Below are 16,039 nucleotides of genomic sequence, written 5' to 3' on the forward strand. Positions count from 1 at the left end.
TGTTCGTAGCATAAATAATGTGTTGATGTCAAAAATGACAGTAAATCCCACACACAGCTTTTCATATCTCACACAGTCTTTTTCAGTGATGAGACTGTAAAAAATGGTGAGCCAAAACCAGACCATATTGAAGAATAACAAAAACATAAATTACTGAATCATGGAAGAGACACAGAGCTGTTCAAATCCCTTGACGGGATCGTCTTTGAGCTTTATAGAGAGTGATTTATATAGCATTATAGACATTACTTTGGTAGGACAGGATAGTTCTCTCACAGTGTCAATTCATGATTCACCAAGGACAATATGATATCTAGAGACTAGTCAGTCTAAATAAGCACTCTTATGGAAAAGATGCAGAAACAGACTCTCTTGAACATTTTTCAGAAAACATGTGGGACACAGAAAGAAGCTTACTAGCTCTTCTCTAAAACATCATTAATCTTGATGGTGACTCAGATATTTGGGTAAGACACAAGAACGGCCTGACGTAGCTGTGCGAATATTGGGGCTGATCAGGGATTTTGACCAATAAAGCAAAGATAATTTTTCAGAGAGCACAGACATCCACATAAAAGATTCATTTCAGAAGGCCATACATGAGAGACACATGCATGTGTGCAGGAGTGCATGTTTGTGGGTGGCTACATTACTCTTGGTTGTCCTTTTTCTCCAGGCTCAAAAAAAAAGTCCCCTTTCCTGTCGGTGCAAATAAATTCCTTATTCCACAGATGAAAGTGTTCTCTTACCACTCCACTTTGCGGCGAGACTATAGCACACTAAATGGTGGAGCAACTTAAGCTTGTGGCCATCAGACATACCGAATCAAGAAAGAGAGTACCCCTGCACATAAAGCAAGACATGATTTTCATAGACGATATCTAATATATTTCAAGCCACTGAACTATATCATATGTGAACCGATATCATAATAATATTTTTGTGTGTTATCCTTAGACATTAAAATGATAATGATATATATTTGATATTAGTGTCTATGTGAAGGATATTGCCTTGGTGGAAAGTGTTTAACTATGACTTAAACACCAAATTGGTTATTCGTCATAGAAGCTTGTAACCATTAATGAGAAACGTTCACAGAGCTTTTGCATGAATCACTGCACAGCTTCAGTCTATGTCTGGCCTCTAGCGGAGGAAACCAAATAACACATCGTTTTGCAGCAAGGCCAAACTTTTGAGGTGAAATATTTGTATAAATTTATTATATAAATTTATATAGACTATATATAGGCTACGTTGTCAGATATTTATTGGGGTTCATACATTTTTAAATAGACACTCCACCATATATATTATATATTTACATATATATAATATTTTAAGTCAACTTGGTTATAAATCTGTTTCTAAATGGTACCTGCTTTTGGAGATGAGTTCAGGCACAAACACAGACGCCTATAAGGGTCCTTCAGCGCCTCTGCATTGTTAAGACGAAACTCGCGACGCTGCTGGAGTTGCCGGGGAGCGTCTGTTGTACTTACAGAAAATATCATCCAAAACACTGAAATCCAGCTGTATCATACAAATATATCTTTCAAAGCTTTGAAAGTAAAGGTAAGACGTTACCATCAAAAGAGTGACCAGTGTTCTGCATCCATGAAAGCGACGACGGGCTGAAGCTAGCGGCTAACGCTCACAGTCCGCTAACTTGGGGAATCTAATAGCACGCGATTGAAGTATGATTCTCTAACAGCGCTTTTGTGTTTATATGTTTACGTCTGTGTGTTATGTGATGGCTGGTGGCTCATTTCTTCTGTTGTGCCGCTAATAGAGCTCAAGGGATGTGCTGCTGGTCAGCAGTCTGACCATCCGGCCAAGAAGAAATATTCGAGTCAGCTAGTTAGACCTAAAAGCTTTTTTAGATTACGCCGAGTTACACTAAATGTGCTGCAGAAATGTCGTTCTCTTTCTGATCTATTGTGGATGAGTGGTAATTCAAGTATATATGAATTGACGGTTTGGGAAAATTGAGGTTCATCCCAGACAGATGGGGGTTTCTGAGTCTTCATTTGAAATAACTGATAGACCTTTGTTTGCTCACTGGACCATAAAGTAAGTTTAGGTTTTGACTAGTTTTAGAAAAACTAAACCTGACTGTTTCTGACCAATGTATATAGTGTATCATTGAAAATACCTTAGGTTAAATATTATTGATTTCCATGCATTATGTAGGCAATTATTATTTTTTGTTATTGTTTTTGTCATCGGAGCAAAATAAGTATTCTTTGGCTTTATCTTTACAGATGCCATCAGTGACCACTGGCGACAATGCTGTTCACTCCTCCAGTCCAGATTTGGCCGCTGCGCCATCTGAAGCCCTCAAGCAAGTACTTGGTGTAATTGACAAGAAGGTCCGCAACATGGAAAAGAAAAAGGTAAGTCACTGCTAATGTGAAATCAATCTTGACCCTATTTACTTACTTAATACACCAGTCTTGGGAATATTGTGCACAGTTTAATAATACATGTAATTCTGAAGAAAAGTTTTGTTTTTATATCTCACCAATGCTTCACTGAAAATCTTGCCAGTCCTTGATCCAGTAATAGGGAATTTCTAATGGCGATTACAATTATGGGTGCCACAATTACGTAATCGTTCAAAGTGGAAATAAATCATTCATAGTGCTCATGTTATTGCGTGCTTAAGATGCATTTTTTTTCTTTGTACGTGTTATCTTAAGGGTTTTTCCAATTATTTTAGTTTTAGTATAACATTTGAGGCTTAATACTACAGAAGAGCACAAAATTTTCAGTTAGTGTTTTCAGCTTATTATCATATAAAAATATGGCATACAGTTGCATCAAACAATGGTATAAACATCATTCAATGTAAATTGTGATAATTGTAATTAATAATCACAATTATACTTTTAATAATTGACAATTAAGATTTATCCTGCAGCCCTACCATTAATGTAATGCAGATTAGCATAAAATCAATGAATTTTTTTGGTGATAACCGCAAATAAGGATTGATTTAATGTATATTGAGTTTCTTAAATATAATTTGTTTTATAAAAGTGGTTATTGTAGGTCAGTTGATCACCACAATCAACTAAAGTAGCTGGCTCCATTTATAGCATGAAATGGCCACGATGGATCAAGTCCCATCTCATCCATTTTTCCCCTTATCATTAAAGGGTTAGTTCACCCAGATAGCAAAATTATGTAAATAATAACTTACCCAAACCTGTAAGACCTCTGTTTATCTTTGGCACACAGTTTAAGATATTTTAGATTTAGTCCGAGAGCTCTCAGTCCCTCCATTGAAGCTGTGTGTACGGTATACTGTCCATGTCCAGAAAGGTAAGAAAAACATCATCAAAGTATAAAGTAGTCCATGTGACATCAGAGGGTCGGTTAGAATTTTTTGAAGCATCGAAAATACATTTTGGTCCAAAAATAGCAAAAACAACGACTTTATTCATCATTGTCTTCTCTTCCGTGTCTGTTGTGTGAGAGAGTTCAAAACAAAGCAGTCTGGATATCCGGTTCGCGAACGAATCATTCAGTTCACCAAATTGAACTGAATAATTTTAAACGGTTCGCATCTCTAATACGCATTAATCCACAAATTACTTAAGCTGTTAACTTTTTTAATGTGGCTGACAATCCCTCTGAGTTCAAATAAACCAATATCCCGGAGTAATTCATGTACTCAAACAGTACACTGACTGAACTGCTGTGAAGAGAGAACTGAAGATGAACACCGAGCCGAGCCAGATAACGAACAACAGACTGACTCGTTCAGGAGTCAAGAACCAGTTGCATCGGTTTTCGGATCACCTGCAGTTCTTTCGGACAGTTCGATTCAATAAACCGGTTGAAGAAAACGGTTCACCGGTTCTTTTGCCCTCGATGTAATGGCGTCATTTGCGATGATTGCCCTTGATTCAAGCCTTCGGTTTACCCGCGCTCATAACACTAGCTCAGAATCAATCACCAAAAGAATCAGTTCGGTTCAAACGCTCTGTGTGTCAGTCTGCTTCACACTGAATCACACATGCGCAGTATCATCAGCTCCTCGGTTCTCGAATCGGACGCATCTGACAGAAACGGTTCTTGACTCGAGAACGAGTCAGTCTGTTGTTCGTTATCTGGCTCTGCTCGGTGTTCATCTTCAGTTCTCTCTTCACAGCAGTTCAGTCAGTGTACTGTTTGAGTGCATGCATTACTCCGGGATACTGGTTTGTTTGAACTCCGAGGGATTGTCAGCCACATTAAAAAAGTTAACAGCTTAAGTCATTTGTGGATTAATGCATATTAGAGATGCGAACCATTTAAAACGATTCAGTTCGATTTGGTGAACTGAATGATTTGTTCGCGAACCGGAGATCCAGACTGCTTTGTTTTGAACTCTCTCACACAACAGACACGGAAGAGAAGACAATGCTGAATAAAGTCGTTGTTTTTGCTATTTTTGGACCAAAATGTATTCTCAATGCTTCAAAAAATTCTAACTGACCCTCTGATGTCACATGGACTACTTTGATTGTTTTTCTTACCTTTCTGGACATGGACAGTATACCGTACACACAGCTTCAATGGAGGGACTGAGAGCTCTCGGACTAAATCTAAAATATCTTAAACTGTGTGCCAAAGAAAAACGGAGGTCTTACAGGTTTGGAACAACATGAGGGTAAGTTATTAATTACATAATTTTGCTATCTGGGTGAACTAACCCTTTAAATATCCTATTTCACTTGGATATTTATCATCATTTTTCTTCCTAATACTTTGTAGATGATGTCACGTTATACATGACAGTAATACAATTAAAATTAGGACATGGATTATTTTTATTTTTTTTGTACTTTAAGACTCTATTATTAAAGCATTGAGTTTATATTATTTTATTTTAGTGTAGTTTAATGAATGCTTCCAAAAAAAAAATGTATATGACTGTGTTTTAGTTTGCTATGAGTCTCAGCCAGAAAATGGACTGCTCAGTGGTATAATTTGTGTCAGCTTGACATAAAGATGCTTGCATCTGATGAATTATCTGTAATTTACATTTTAATCTGCATGGCACTCCTCACCGTTAACATAAGCAAACTCTCTGTTAAGAGCAAGCTGGATGACTACCAGACGAGGAAGAACAAAGGAGAACGTCTCAACCAGGATCAGCTGGTATGTGCACTATACTCTATTCAGTTCTAGTCCTTTGTGCTCACATATACAGCTCTGTTCCTTTATTTATTAAATACATATGCTTCTTTGTTTCATATGTGTAGGAGGCTTTATCTAAAGCTCCAGAGGTGGCACACAACTTGGACTTTGCCCGTGAGTTGCAGAAAAACTTCCTGGCTTTAAATGTGGAGGTATGTGTGCGTTTGTGATTGAAGTTTACCTAACATGACCCTGTTTTGTACTTGGCGCCCAGCCTTAGTTTCATCTCAGCATTTATATTCACTTTTACTCCTACTATCTAGTCTAAAACTGTTAATGCAATGCAGTATTTCTTTCCTCTCAAAGCGATAATGCTGTTGGACAGCACCTTGCCTCTGTTTGTTTTGCTAAGTTTATATTGAATGTTTTGATTGCTTGCTTGTAGATCCAGAAAACGGTGAAAAAGGTGGCACGACGGGAGCAGCTGAAGAGGGAGGAAGTGGAGCGCAAGCGACTGAAAGCAGTGCTGGAGGTGCAATACCTGCTGGAGCAGTTGGGGGAGGAAGGTGTGAGGCAGGACCTGACTCAGTCCAGTGGGGACGCCCCCGTACTCACTGAGTCAGAGCTATCGGGCCTGGACGAGTTCTATAAGCTAATTGGGCCTGAGCGGGACTCTAGTGTAAGGTGAGGACCGTTCATTTATCCTGTTCAGTTAATTTGAGTTTGGAGATTTAGTATGTTTCAATATCTTTATCAAAATGCTTTTTTTATTCCAGGTTGGCCGAGCAGTTTGAGGAAGCATCCATGCATTTGTGGGAGCTTTTGGAAGGAAGGGATAAAGCCGTGGCTGGAACCACATGTAAGGAATGTTTTTTTTCCCCCCAGACTTTACAGTCAATTAAGCCTTACAATTGGAACTGAAATATTTACTTTTTAAACCGTAATGGTTTATATATACATATACAAATTTATAAATAAAATAAAATGATTTTAATTTTTTTGTTACCAATAAGAATACCAATATTATTAAACAGAACTACTTTTTTTTTTTTTTTTTTTACTCCAGTCATGTACATTATTAACATTTCAATTGAGTGATGTACATTTTAGGCTTGTGGGACTTTAAATGACATTAAATGTCTCTGCTTTATTTTGAACAAAATCCAAAAGTGTTTAAAAATTGAGTCGGTTGTGAACTTTTCCTCCTGAACTATTCATAGCTTGAGTGACTCTGATTCTTGGTAACGCAAGAGTGAGTTTGAGGTAGTTTCATGAAAGTTAAAAAGAACCTGTTTTTTAGGATTCTTTTGTTTTGTTTGAGTCACTGCTTTTCGACTTTTTTTTTTTTATCAGATTAATTTTTTTTAACTGCATTTACATTTGTCAGAATGGTTTTGAGCAATGCTAACTGTATGATCAAAGCAAATTCGCTCTCCAGTGAGTCTGAATACCAGTTGGTCCATCCCTTGCTTGGCCTCTCTATGAATAGTGGCACATGCCATGGCTTTTGAAAACTGTGCTCTGTCTCAGCCCCATGAGGGGCAGCAATGCTTCGTGCTGACTTGTGACCCACGTCAGCAGCTGGGCAGGGAGCCAGTGGTCTGCACAAAGCCTCTCTGCTGGAGGTTTTAATGATGGACAGGGCCTGCCTGCGTAGTCCTACAGAGAGGGTGGGAATCATGATAGTATCAAATTTTGCGTACTCAGCCAATGAGACCTTGTTTGCTGATATTGTTGCAGTTTTTGTAAATTGAAGTGACCTGCAGTGAAGAAAAATGCATTTTGAGTCCAGATGATGTGGTTAACATCTGCCAACAGACTAACTGGGGCTTGCTAAACTTTGACCCCTTATGTTAACCTGTTTTTTTTTGTGTCTTGAACAGACAAAGCCCTTAAGGAAAGCTTGGACAAGATGCTGCTAAGTGGGTACTTTGATCGTGTTCAAACATATGAGAATGGAGTGTGTGAAGAGGAAACGGGAGCCGCAGCAGCAGAGTCATCCGAGAGCGAGGAACGCCCTGCTGAGCCAGGTAAAAACAAAGCCATCAAATTTCAGAGCAAAGAAATGCTTCCTCGCACAGCTGACTGCTCACATCACTGTTCTTGTCTTTTCACAGAGGGAACCACTCAAGAATACACAGAAACTATTGAGGTTGAAGCAACAGAGGTGTGAATTTATATTACCACACTTTAGGGCTTTTCACACTTATAAACGTTAATTCCGAGTCGTTCTATACACCAAGTAAAGGAATCCTGGGTTATCTTTATAGACCGTAAAAAAGACAGACTACGGGTCTCCTATTCCTTCCGCTATAGAAAAGTGAAGTCAAATCATCTCAATATGGCTGCTACCATCTTGAGTAAATTGTGTCATTTGGAGCCCGAGTCTGTGCAGTAGAGTCGTGAGGTGAAGCCACAGTATCACCCAAACTCCCGCAGACCCAGTCAATCATAATGACCCACAGTGTTTTTATAGCATCAAATTACTAGCTAAAATCAAACTTATCACAATAATGAACAATGTAACATATTTCAGCATGATGATAACTACCTTTAAATTAGCAAAACCATTTTTTGGAAAAATGTATTGGAAGCATAATTTATTTTGTCTCAAGTCCCATTCATTTACATGGAGAGGGTGGGGTTTGACCTGTACTGCATCCAGCCACCAGGGTGTGATCAAAGAGTTCAAAGTTTCTCTCAGTGTTGCCAGATGTATGATAATTATCGTATTTGTACGATAATTTTTACCTCTGTACGATCAATAATGAAAAAAATCCCGTAATGTACGATAATTTCAGAATTCTATGAAAGTTTAAATGAGGTTAGTTGCAGTCAGAGCTTCTTTACTCATACACGAAATCGGCTCATTACAGACACTCTAAATGCGTTCGTGTGCACCTCAGAGTGTGTTAAGAATGCAGGAGAGTGCCCTGCTTTAAAGCCAACGAGCACTAGTTGCGGTCCATGACAGCAACAACACCTTCAACATCTGGCAACACGCAGGATTCCGATGACCGCGGCTAAGATGTGGAGTTAACTGCACCACGCAGCAACAACTAAATTCCATCTTCACTGGACGCGACACAGCAAGTGTTAAAAATATTTTATTTTATATAAATATATAGTTTTAATATGCGCCGCGACGCAGACAGACACTGAAAATAATGGGACAGTATTTTGTCTCACTGCTCCCGTCCAACAATACGCCTTATCTATTGTGGTAATTTGCAGGTCGTGTCAAAATGTTGTTGGTTTAGAATAGATAAATAACTATAGAAATAAATTTTAATAATTTTTCTTCAAGATACGATAATTTTGAACTTCTGGTACGATACTTGGACATTTCCAATCTGGCAACACTGGTTTCACTTTTCAGGATGTGAGGCACACCTGGTTATCTTGCTTCATTTTTTTTACTCTGCATTTTTTATTGCCATAAGTTTAGCCGATTTATCAAACTTTTATTTTGACAGCTAATGGGGCTTTCATTTTGACAGAGCTGAGAAAGCTAGCCAAGCATCTAGCTGAAACATTCTTACACAAGTTTGGCAAAAGCTATGCTAACCCTGCATGCGAGCTGGGTTTCATAACCATAGGTAAAAAGCAGTGCTAACCCGCTTTTGAATTACAAGTGTGAAACATTCCTCTACCTAGGGTTTGAATTACAAGTGTGAAACATTCCTCTACCTAGGGTTTAAAAATAGTTTTTAACCGATGTTACGTGCAGTGTGAAAAGCCCTGTTTTATGTACATGCTTTAAAAAAAATAGTGTGTAATATAACTTTCTTTGTTTGCTGGTTTTTATTGTATTTGCTATACTTGTATTTTTTAAATTGTTTTTGCAATGAAAACAGACCAAGATGCTGGCATAGCATTAAATAGATATACATGATTTATGTAAATCCTTATTTTGTGTAAAGCAAGAAAACATTCTCCAAACTACACAACTGCAGTCATATGTTCTTAATGACCAACACTTATTTATTCTTATAGTTTGTAAACAGACAGTTAATTCCAGAAACCATCTACAGCAGCGACAAAGAACAAGGAGCAGAGTGGAACGCAAGTTCTCAGGTATAGTAGACCTGATTCGTCAAAGAAAGCATCAGAATTGTTAGCAACTTTCGGTCAAATGGTGTTTACACTGTGATCATTGGTTTTTTTAGGCAGTAAGTGCCCTCCAGCAACCACAGCAGCCACCTTCAGCCATGAGCCCGGCTCTGGTCAGCTCAGAACCACACACACTGAACGCCGTCCTCCCGCCCCCTGCAAGCGATCCCGTGGTCCGAAAGCAGGCAGTCCAAGATCTCATGGCTCAAATGCAGGGTACCTTCAACTTCATGCAGGTAAACTGCAGAATTTATCATTCATAATACTTCAAGGGTTGCAGTGGTCTTTTCTAACTCGTATGTAATGTGACACAGGACTCCATGCTGGAGTTTGAGGGACCGCCTCTAGATCCTGCTATCGTGTCGGCGCAGCCCATGAAACCTGTGCAGATGGTCTGTCCACCAGGTTGGTAAACAGGTTTTAATATTTTGCTCTAAAAGCAAAAATTCTTATATATTCGGCCTTATGGTGTCTCGCATAGGAGGACTTGATTTTTTTTTTTTCACTTAATTATGCATAACACACTAAACCTTACCTTAACCCTATAGTAAGTACATGTAATTAATATTACTCAGTACTTATATGTACAATTACACTGCAACAAGGACACTTTAAATGTAACCGCATTTATTAATATTTGGAAATAGCCTTAGTTTTTATATCATAGTTTAGGTTGTTGATATTTTTGGGCTTTTGGTACTTTTTTTAAAGCAATTTTAGTACTTGTTTTCTTGTTTCAGCTAGGCTGCCTGAACAATAGATTTTTTAAAATATATTTTAAGGTCTATTTGCTCTCCCAAACGATCGGGTGGTGTGGCCCGATTGAAGGCAAAATAAATCCTCTATTGTGTGGTGTCATTACGATTATTTAACTGTTCCCAATCGAGTCAGAGAACTCAAATTATAAACATCAAACATGTTCGCAGAAACTTGGCAGCAACAAAAGCAGAGTACTGAGAAAGAACACGACCCATGGCTAAAAATCATTGAAACTGTCATGTCTATGGTATCCCATGGTTTTAAAATCGAAAATCGATTGAAAATCATCTGGTGTGTGGCCAGCATGTTAGAATTTAGGATTAACTATTGTTTTTTTTTTCTCTGTATGTATACTATTACATTTCCTGCCAGTAAAATCCTAAAATGTTACGCTTTCAATGTTTTTTTTTGCTCACACAGAATCTCGACTACCCCAACACAATGTTCTTTCTGTGCAGCCTGAACCCACGCAAGTACGTACAATTAGCAAAAACATGCTTTTAAGTGGTTTCTGTCTGAAACGGCATTACTGAAATGGCTTTCATAAATCTCTGCTTGGCCTTCCAGGTCCCGATGGTCTCGGCTCAAAAGGAGACCTACTCCTCCACACCCCCTCTCTATCAGCCCCCTCATAACTCTGAACCCCGACCACAGACAGACTCCATTGACCCCCTGCAGGTAATGACGCACACCGCAGCGGTTACGCAGATGTGTGTACACTTTGGCTTAGATATGTGAGTGATGTAGGATATACACCCTAGGTCTCCATGCCCCTGTCGTCTGAACAGACCCCCACCCCTTCCTCTCAGCCCCAGGTGTTTCAGCCTGTCTCCAAACCCCTTCACAGTGGCATCAACGTTAACGCAGCTCCATTCCAGTCCATGCAAGCGGTAGGCCTCAACCTGTCTACCCCACCCTCTCCAAACTCACCCCCTCAGAGTTTGTCTCTCCATTCTGCTTTTGTGTGATTTTTCATGCTGTGTAAGGGGCCGTTCACAAAGAACACACTTTTGCATTACATTACGTGTTGGTTTTCGATGTAAACAAGTGTCTGACACGTTTGATTGTTCTGCTCCTGTCTTGCAGCTTTTTGCAGTTGTCTCACACATGATGCAGTGTTCTAAAAAAAATCTGTGAAAAAACAACTTTAGACATTAGGCTTATTTCTTTCCACTGCCCCACATCTAGTCTTTTTACATGCCAAAACGCATTCTGCGTGAATGGCACTTGACAGGCTTGTTTTGTTTTTGTTTTTTTAAAGGATGTGAACCTTTTGAGTTTATCGTGTTCAAGCCTATTGTATATCATTTGTGGATGAGCCATTACTGTCAGTCAGTGAACATTCAAAAAATGTTTTCTGAAGGATGTTTAGTAAAGCATCAACTAGTGCACCAAAACAATCTTTGTATTTTTATCTTAGTGTAAAATCTATTTGTCTATCCTTTATCTCCTTTTAAATGTCTAATCATTTATTTACCATATTTTTTCAAACATGTTTGTGCCATGAAAACAGCCTTAGAGGCTGATATGGCATGATACGACCAAATATAGATTAACTTCCTACAAGCCACATGCTAGTTTTGGATATGCTTGCATGTTTTCTCTCCTCCATTAGGTATTCAATATGAATGCTCCAGTTCCTCCAACCAATGAGATGGACTCTCAAAAGATTTCCAGTCAGTATCAGGGTAGCTACGGTCAAGGCTTCAGTGCACAAGGCGCCCTTCCAGCTGAGCAGCAGGAAATGCCTCAAGAAGCCCTCCAGTCAGGTAAAAGAGTTGCTGCTACATTCATGCCATTTTAAGTTTTAAAGGGATACACCACCCAAAATGAAATTTTTTTGGAACAACCCCAATGTTGTTCCAGACCTGTAAAAACGTTTTTCCTCTTCGGAACACAAAAGATATTTTGGATGAAAACCGGGAGGCTTGTGAATGTCCCATAGACTGCCAAATAAAATACACTGTTAAAGTCCAGAAAAGTATGAAAAGCTTCGTCAGAATAGTCCATCTGCCATCAGTGGTTCAACCGTAACGTTATGAAGTGACAATACTTTTTGTATGTGAAGAAAAGAAAAATAATGATTTAATTCAACAATTTGCCTCCTCTGTGTCTCTCCATATCAGCGTAGCACCATTTTGGAGAATATGTACAGAGGCAGCTTAAAAGGATGCACATTTTTCTTACAAATCAAAGCATAAATATATGTCAAATGTATCCTTGAGGGGTTGCTGACTGAAGAGTGTAAACTGCCTATATTCTCCAAAATAAATTAATGACAAATTTTCATTTTGGGGTGGAGTATCCCTTTAAAAGTGTAAACCACTATAACTAATTGGTTCATAAAAAATGATTGTTGTTTCTTTGTAGTTGGCCCTTTCCATGATCAAGACCAAGGTATTCCATCTGCAGGGGGACACCAGTCTGCATCTCAGCAGCCCTCGGGGCAGGGCACAGGGTTTGGGCGACCAGGACAGTCCTTTTACAGCAACAGAGCAATGCCACGAGCTGGACCCAGAAATCCCAGAGGGGCTTTGAACGGCTACCGTGGACAATCAAATGGATTTAGAGGTGAGACAAGGCAGGCTAGTCTGAAATCCAGTGTAAAATAAAAATAGTGTGAATTCACGCACTTTTTTTTTTTACCATTTAGGTGGATACGATGGATCGTATCGCGCTCCATTCCCCAACACTCCAAACACCGGATACGGTCAAACTCAGTTCAGCACTCCGCGAGATTATTCCACCAACACCTACCAACGGGTAACTTCAAGAAAACAAACACCATGCAGATTTGTGGAGACTTGAGAAATCATGTATGCGTTACCATAATAGAGTACGTTTTAAAGTCCTGTGTGTTTTTCTTTTCAGGATGGATATCAGCAAAGCTTCAAGCGAGGAGCTACCCAGGGACCTCGAGGTTGCTCTCGAGGTAATGCTCAAGCGATGCGATCCTAAAATCTTTGGGAAGACTTGTTTCTTTTTGGCCACTTTGAACATTCAGTTATTGAGAATGGTTCCCCCAGCCTATATTTTTACTCCTATCAGTGGTTTTGTTTTGATTTTGTTTTTGTTTTTTTGGCTTATTGATTCAAGTAAGCCTGCTTTGATAGTTTTAATATACTAATGTGTTTTACAGAGACACAATGGAAAGCTGAAACTGTCAGTGTTGTGATTTTTCAGCCAGTTCGTGTTTAAAACAAATATTCCTGTAAACTTGAAAGATTTTCATTAATTTATTTTTATTATAAAATAAAATGCAAAAAGATAACGGCCACTGTTGGTTTCAAACCATAGGAGTGTTTTTGATATTTTGTTGGCCTGACCCCCCCACTTCCCATACTTGGTCCTTGCCTGTGTATAGGGTACTGAAGGCCTTAATTGTTTGTTTTTGTTGTTTTGTTGTTTTTTTTCCACCCCATTTCATTTAAATAGGTTTTTTTTCAGCTGTCCTGCCCTTTGTATGCTCATGTCACTCCTTGAGAGAATGTTTCAATAAAGATGTGTTGCATTACCTGCTTGTCTGCTGCTGCTTTCTTTTTGCTCTCCATGCTCAAATCCTCTCACCTGTCCTGTGACCCTTTGTCTATTAAAGTGTTGGGGGTCGACTTTGTTTCCTGTAGTCTTCTCAAGGGGAGGCAGGTGATTGGTCCGCTTATCGGTTCGTTTTTCTCTGCTGTTTGCTTTTCTGCCTCTTGCGTCATGTACTATATCCTGCTTTTCAACTAGATTACGAGTTTCCTTCAATTGGGTGCGAAGCATTAATCTACGATGCTGTTCCAAATCAGTCCATTGCCAATGCACTGCTTTTCCTGCTTCTCTCAAGACAAAAAATAGTTAACAAAAATGTTTTGTCATGCCAAACCCGTATTTATTACCATATTGACACTGCTGTATGTACAATTCAGTTTTGACCATGATAAAAATCCAACGTTTACTATAAAATTTGTATAAACTGCTTTACTGTCACTTGATTCTTACTGGTTTCATACACTTTTACTGTATAAAAATAAGGTGCAAGGACATCTGGCAAAATATTTTCTTTTTGTTGTCATCAGAAGAAAAAATATGGGTTTGGAATAATGTGAGGGGGTTTGTGGCAAATTGCCATGGCAAAAAATACATTTATATATATTTTGGGGTAGAATATGCTTTTAAATAATCTAGTGTGACATGGACATTAGAATATATTATGTTGGTTGTACATAATTTAAGGAAAGCTATAAAAATAAACATTTACATTTAATCAGTTAGCAGACGCTTTTATCCTAAGCAACTTACAAACTTAATAAACCTGATACTCTGTCATGTGATTATTTCAGAAGAGTCCTGTTGAGAATACTTATGTTGCTACTGACGTTAGCTTTAATTGCTGCTTAAAATGGTTTAATTTAATTTGCAGTCCAAATTGATCTCTATAATGTCATTTCACTTTCACTTGTTTTCAATATCTAGTTAAGAACAGCCAGACTGTTACATGTTTCACTACAGACCAGCTATGACAGTATTTAAATGCTATAATGATATATGAAGCTGATCTGATGTTGTAGTTAAGGGATTGATGGTTTGCATTTAACATTTGTGGTTTTTAGATACATAATGTACATACTTCATGAGTGTTTTATGAAAACAATAACATTTGAAAAGTGTGGAAAGAGCTCATTGTAATTGGCCCTAAAACATCATGGAATGTGTCCAGACTATTTAACTCCACATTGATTTTCTGATGTATTTGGCTTTCAGGACGAGGGGGATTGTATCGGTCCAGCAGAGGAATGGGTCCCATGGCTGCCCAACAGATCAGCTAAACCCAGTCCTTTAGCCATTATCAGCACTGTTCCACCCTTTTATCTGCTCCACCCGTTTGGACTCTCAAACACGAGCCGTGCCACTCCAGACCATGTAGTTAGATGACCGCATCTTAGCAAGTAAGGACAAAACCAATGGATTTGGGAAAAACACTGTATCAATGAGACGATAGCACTCCCAGTACTGTAATTGCTCAGAGCTCTCAAAGCTTTCTCTCAATCATATGCTATTGCACAGCCTTTACACATTTGAGACAGAACACGTGCCTTTGATTATGGGTGTCTGGATTTTAATTGAGCTTGGTGGAATGACGACTTAGTAGCTGGAAACAGCCACTAGATCATTAATGTGAAGTACACCGTATACCAAAGGCACTTAGTTTTTGGCCAAACGAACTGTAAAGTGAATGTGAAAAATTTACTTGTACTTACTGTATTGTAACGTGATTTTTCTCTCTTTTTTTTGGCTCAGCCAAATGGTTTACAGGAAATGCATTGTACTGTATGTGGCTGAATGACTGCTTCATTGTATTTCTTCCAATCAATGTTGATTAGAATTAATGCTAACTAATAAATGATTTTTGAAGGACAAGACACTTTAAAAGTTATTCATACACATTAGGTATGATATAAGAGCAGAGTGGATCTTCTTTGAAGCCATGATGGACTTTGTACATATAATATCTTAAACTCTTAAAGCACACTTGTGCATTTAATATCTTAAAGCACAGTTATTGCAGCACAGTTTTTTTTGTGACTGGTTAAGTATAGTATAACAGGAAACTTGAGAAGCTAGTGTTGGGTTCTGTTCAAGTTACGCTCAGGAGACAGCACTTGTGGCAAAAAAAAGAAGTAATATCACAATAACAGTTTCATTAATATGGGCAGAGGATGTAAGCAATTACAGGTAGTGAGTGTGTGTGTGTGTGTGTGTGTGTGTTTGGGGGGGGGGGGGGATGGGGTGTTGCATCCTAACCCTTTTTTTGTGCAAAGTTGTTTACAATTTTAATTGAAACTTTAATTGGCACCATTAGAACACATTAAAAATGTAAAAATGCTTATATAAACATTTTTACAACTCTACTATATATGCACAAATTGAACAATTAATGATTGTGCATTTTTAAAAATACTGGTAATTCTTCACATTTCTGTTTTTAAATCCTCCAGAAATTGTCCCCATTTACTATCATTGCATGTTCCTCACTGCAACCTTCATTATTGCTTTG

General features: G+C 38.4%; 1 protein-coding gene across 3 annotated transcripts; it reads left to right on the forward strand.

The window, feature by feature from the left end:
* The first annotated feature begins 1,414 nt into the window (after window positions 1-1,414).
* Window positions 1,415-15,402, forward strand: LOC132119387 (caprin-1-like). Of its 3 annotated transcripts, none has more exons than XM_059529288.1 (19): window positions 1,415-1,575; window positions 2,265-2,396; window positions 5,089-5,151; window positions 5,256-5,342; window positions 5,576-5,814; window positions 5,907-5,989; window positions 7,014-7,160; window positions 7,248-7,297; window positions 9,127-9,207; window positions 9,300-9,479; window positions 9,558-9,648; window positions 10,423-10,475; window positions 10,570-10,680; window positions 10,764-10,892; window positions 11,618-11,771; window positions 12,373-12,573; window positions 12,656-12,765; window positions 12,874-12,934; window positions 14,746-15,402. In XM_059529288.1, the coding sequence occupies exons 2-19, from the start codon at window positions 2,265-2,267 to the stop codon at window positions 14,808-14,810; spliced, it is 2,037 nt and encodes a 678-aa protein (XP_059385271.1). In that variant the 5' UTR covers window positions 1,415-1,575; the 3' UTR covers window positions 14,811-15,402. The 3 variants fall into 3 exon arrangements, with proteins under 3 accessions (XP_059385271.1, XP_059385279.1, XP_059385285.1); XM_059529296.1 differs by having other exon boundaries at window positions 12,415-12,573; XM_059529302.1 differs by having other exon boundaries at window positions 10,812-10,892.
* The last annotated feature ends 637 nt before the right edge of the window (window positions 15,403-16,039 follow it).

This window comes from Carassius carassius, chromosome 3 (genome assembly GCF_963082965.1).
Source record: "Carassius carassius chromosome 3, fCarCar2.1, whole genome shotgun sequence".
NCBI lineage: Eukaryota > Metazoa > Chordata > Actinopteri > Cypriniformes > Cyprinidae > Carassius > Carassius carassius.

Excerpts from the sequence above, each read along its gene's own strand:
- LOC132119387 (XM_059529288.1), top strand. The coding sequence starts at position 2,265 with ATGCCATCAGTGACCACTGGCGACAATGCTGTTCACTCCTCCAGTCCA. Across the intron at positions 9,649-10,422 it reads GCAGATGGTCTGTCCACCAG|AATCTCGACTACCCCAACAC; the intron begins GTTGGTAAACAG and ends TTGCTCACACAG. Across the intron at positions 10,681-10,763 it reads ACTCCATTGACCCCCTGCAG|GTCTCCATGCCCCTGTCGTC; the intron begins GTAATGACGCAC and ends TATACACCCTAG.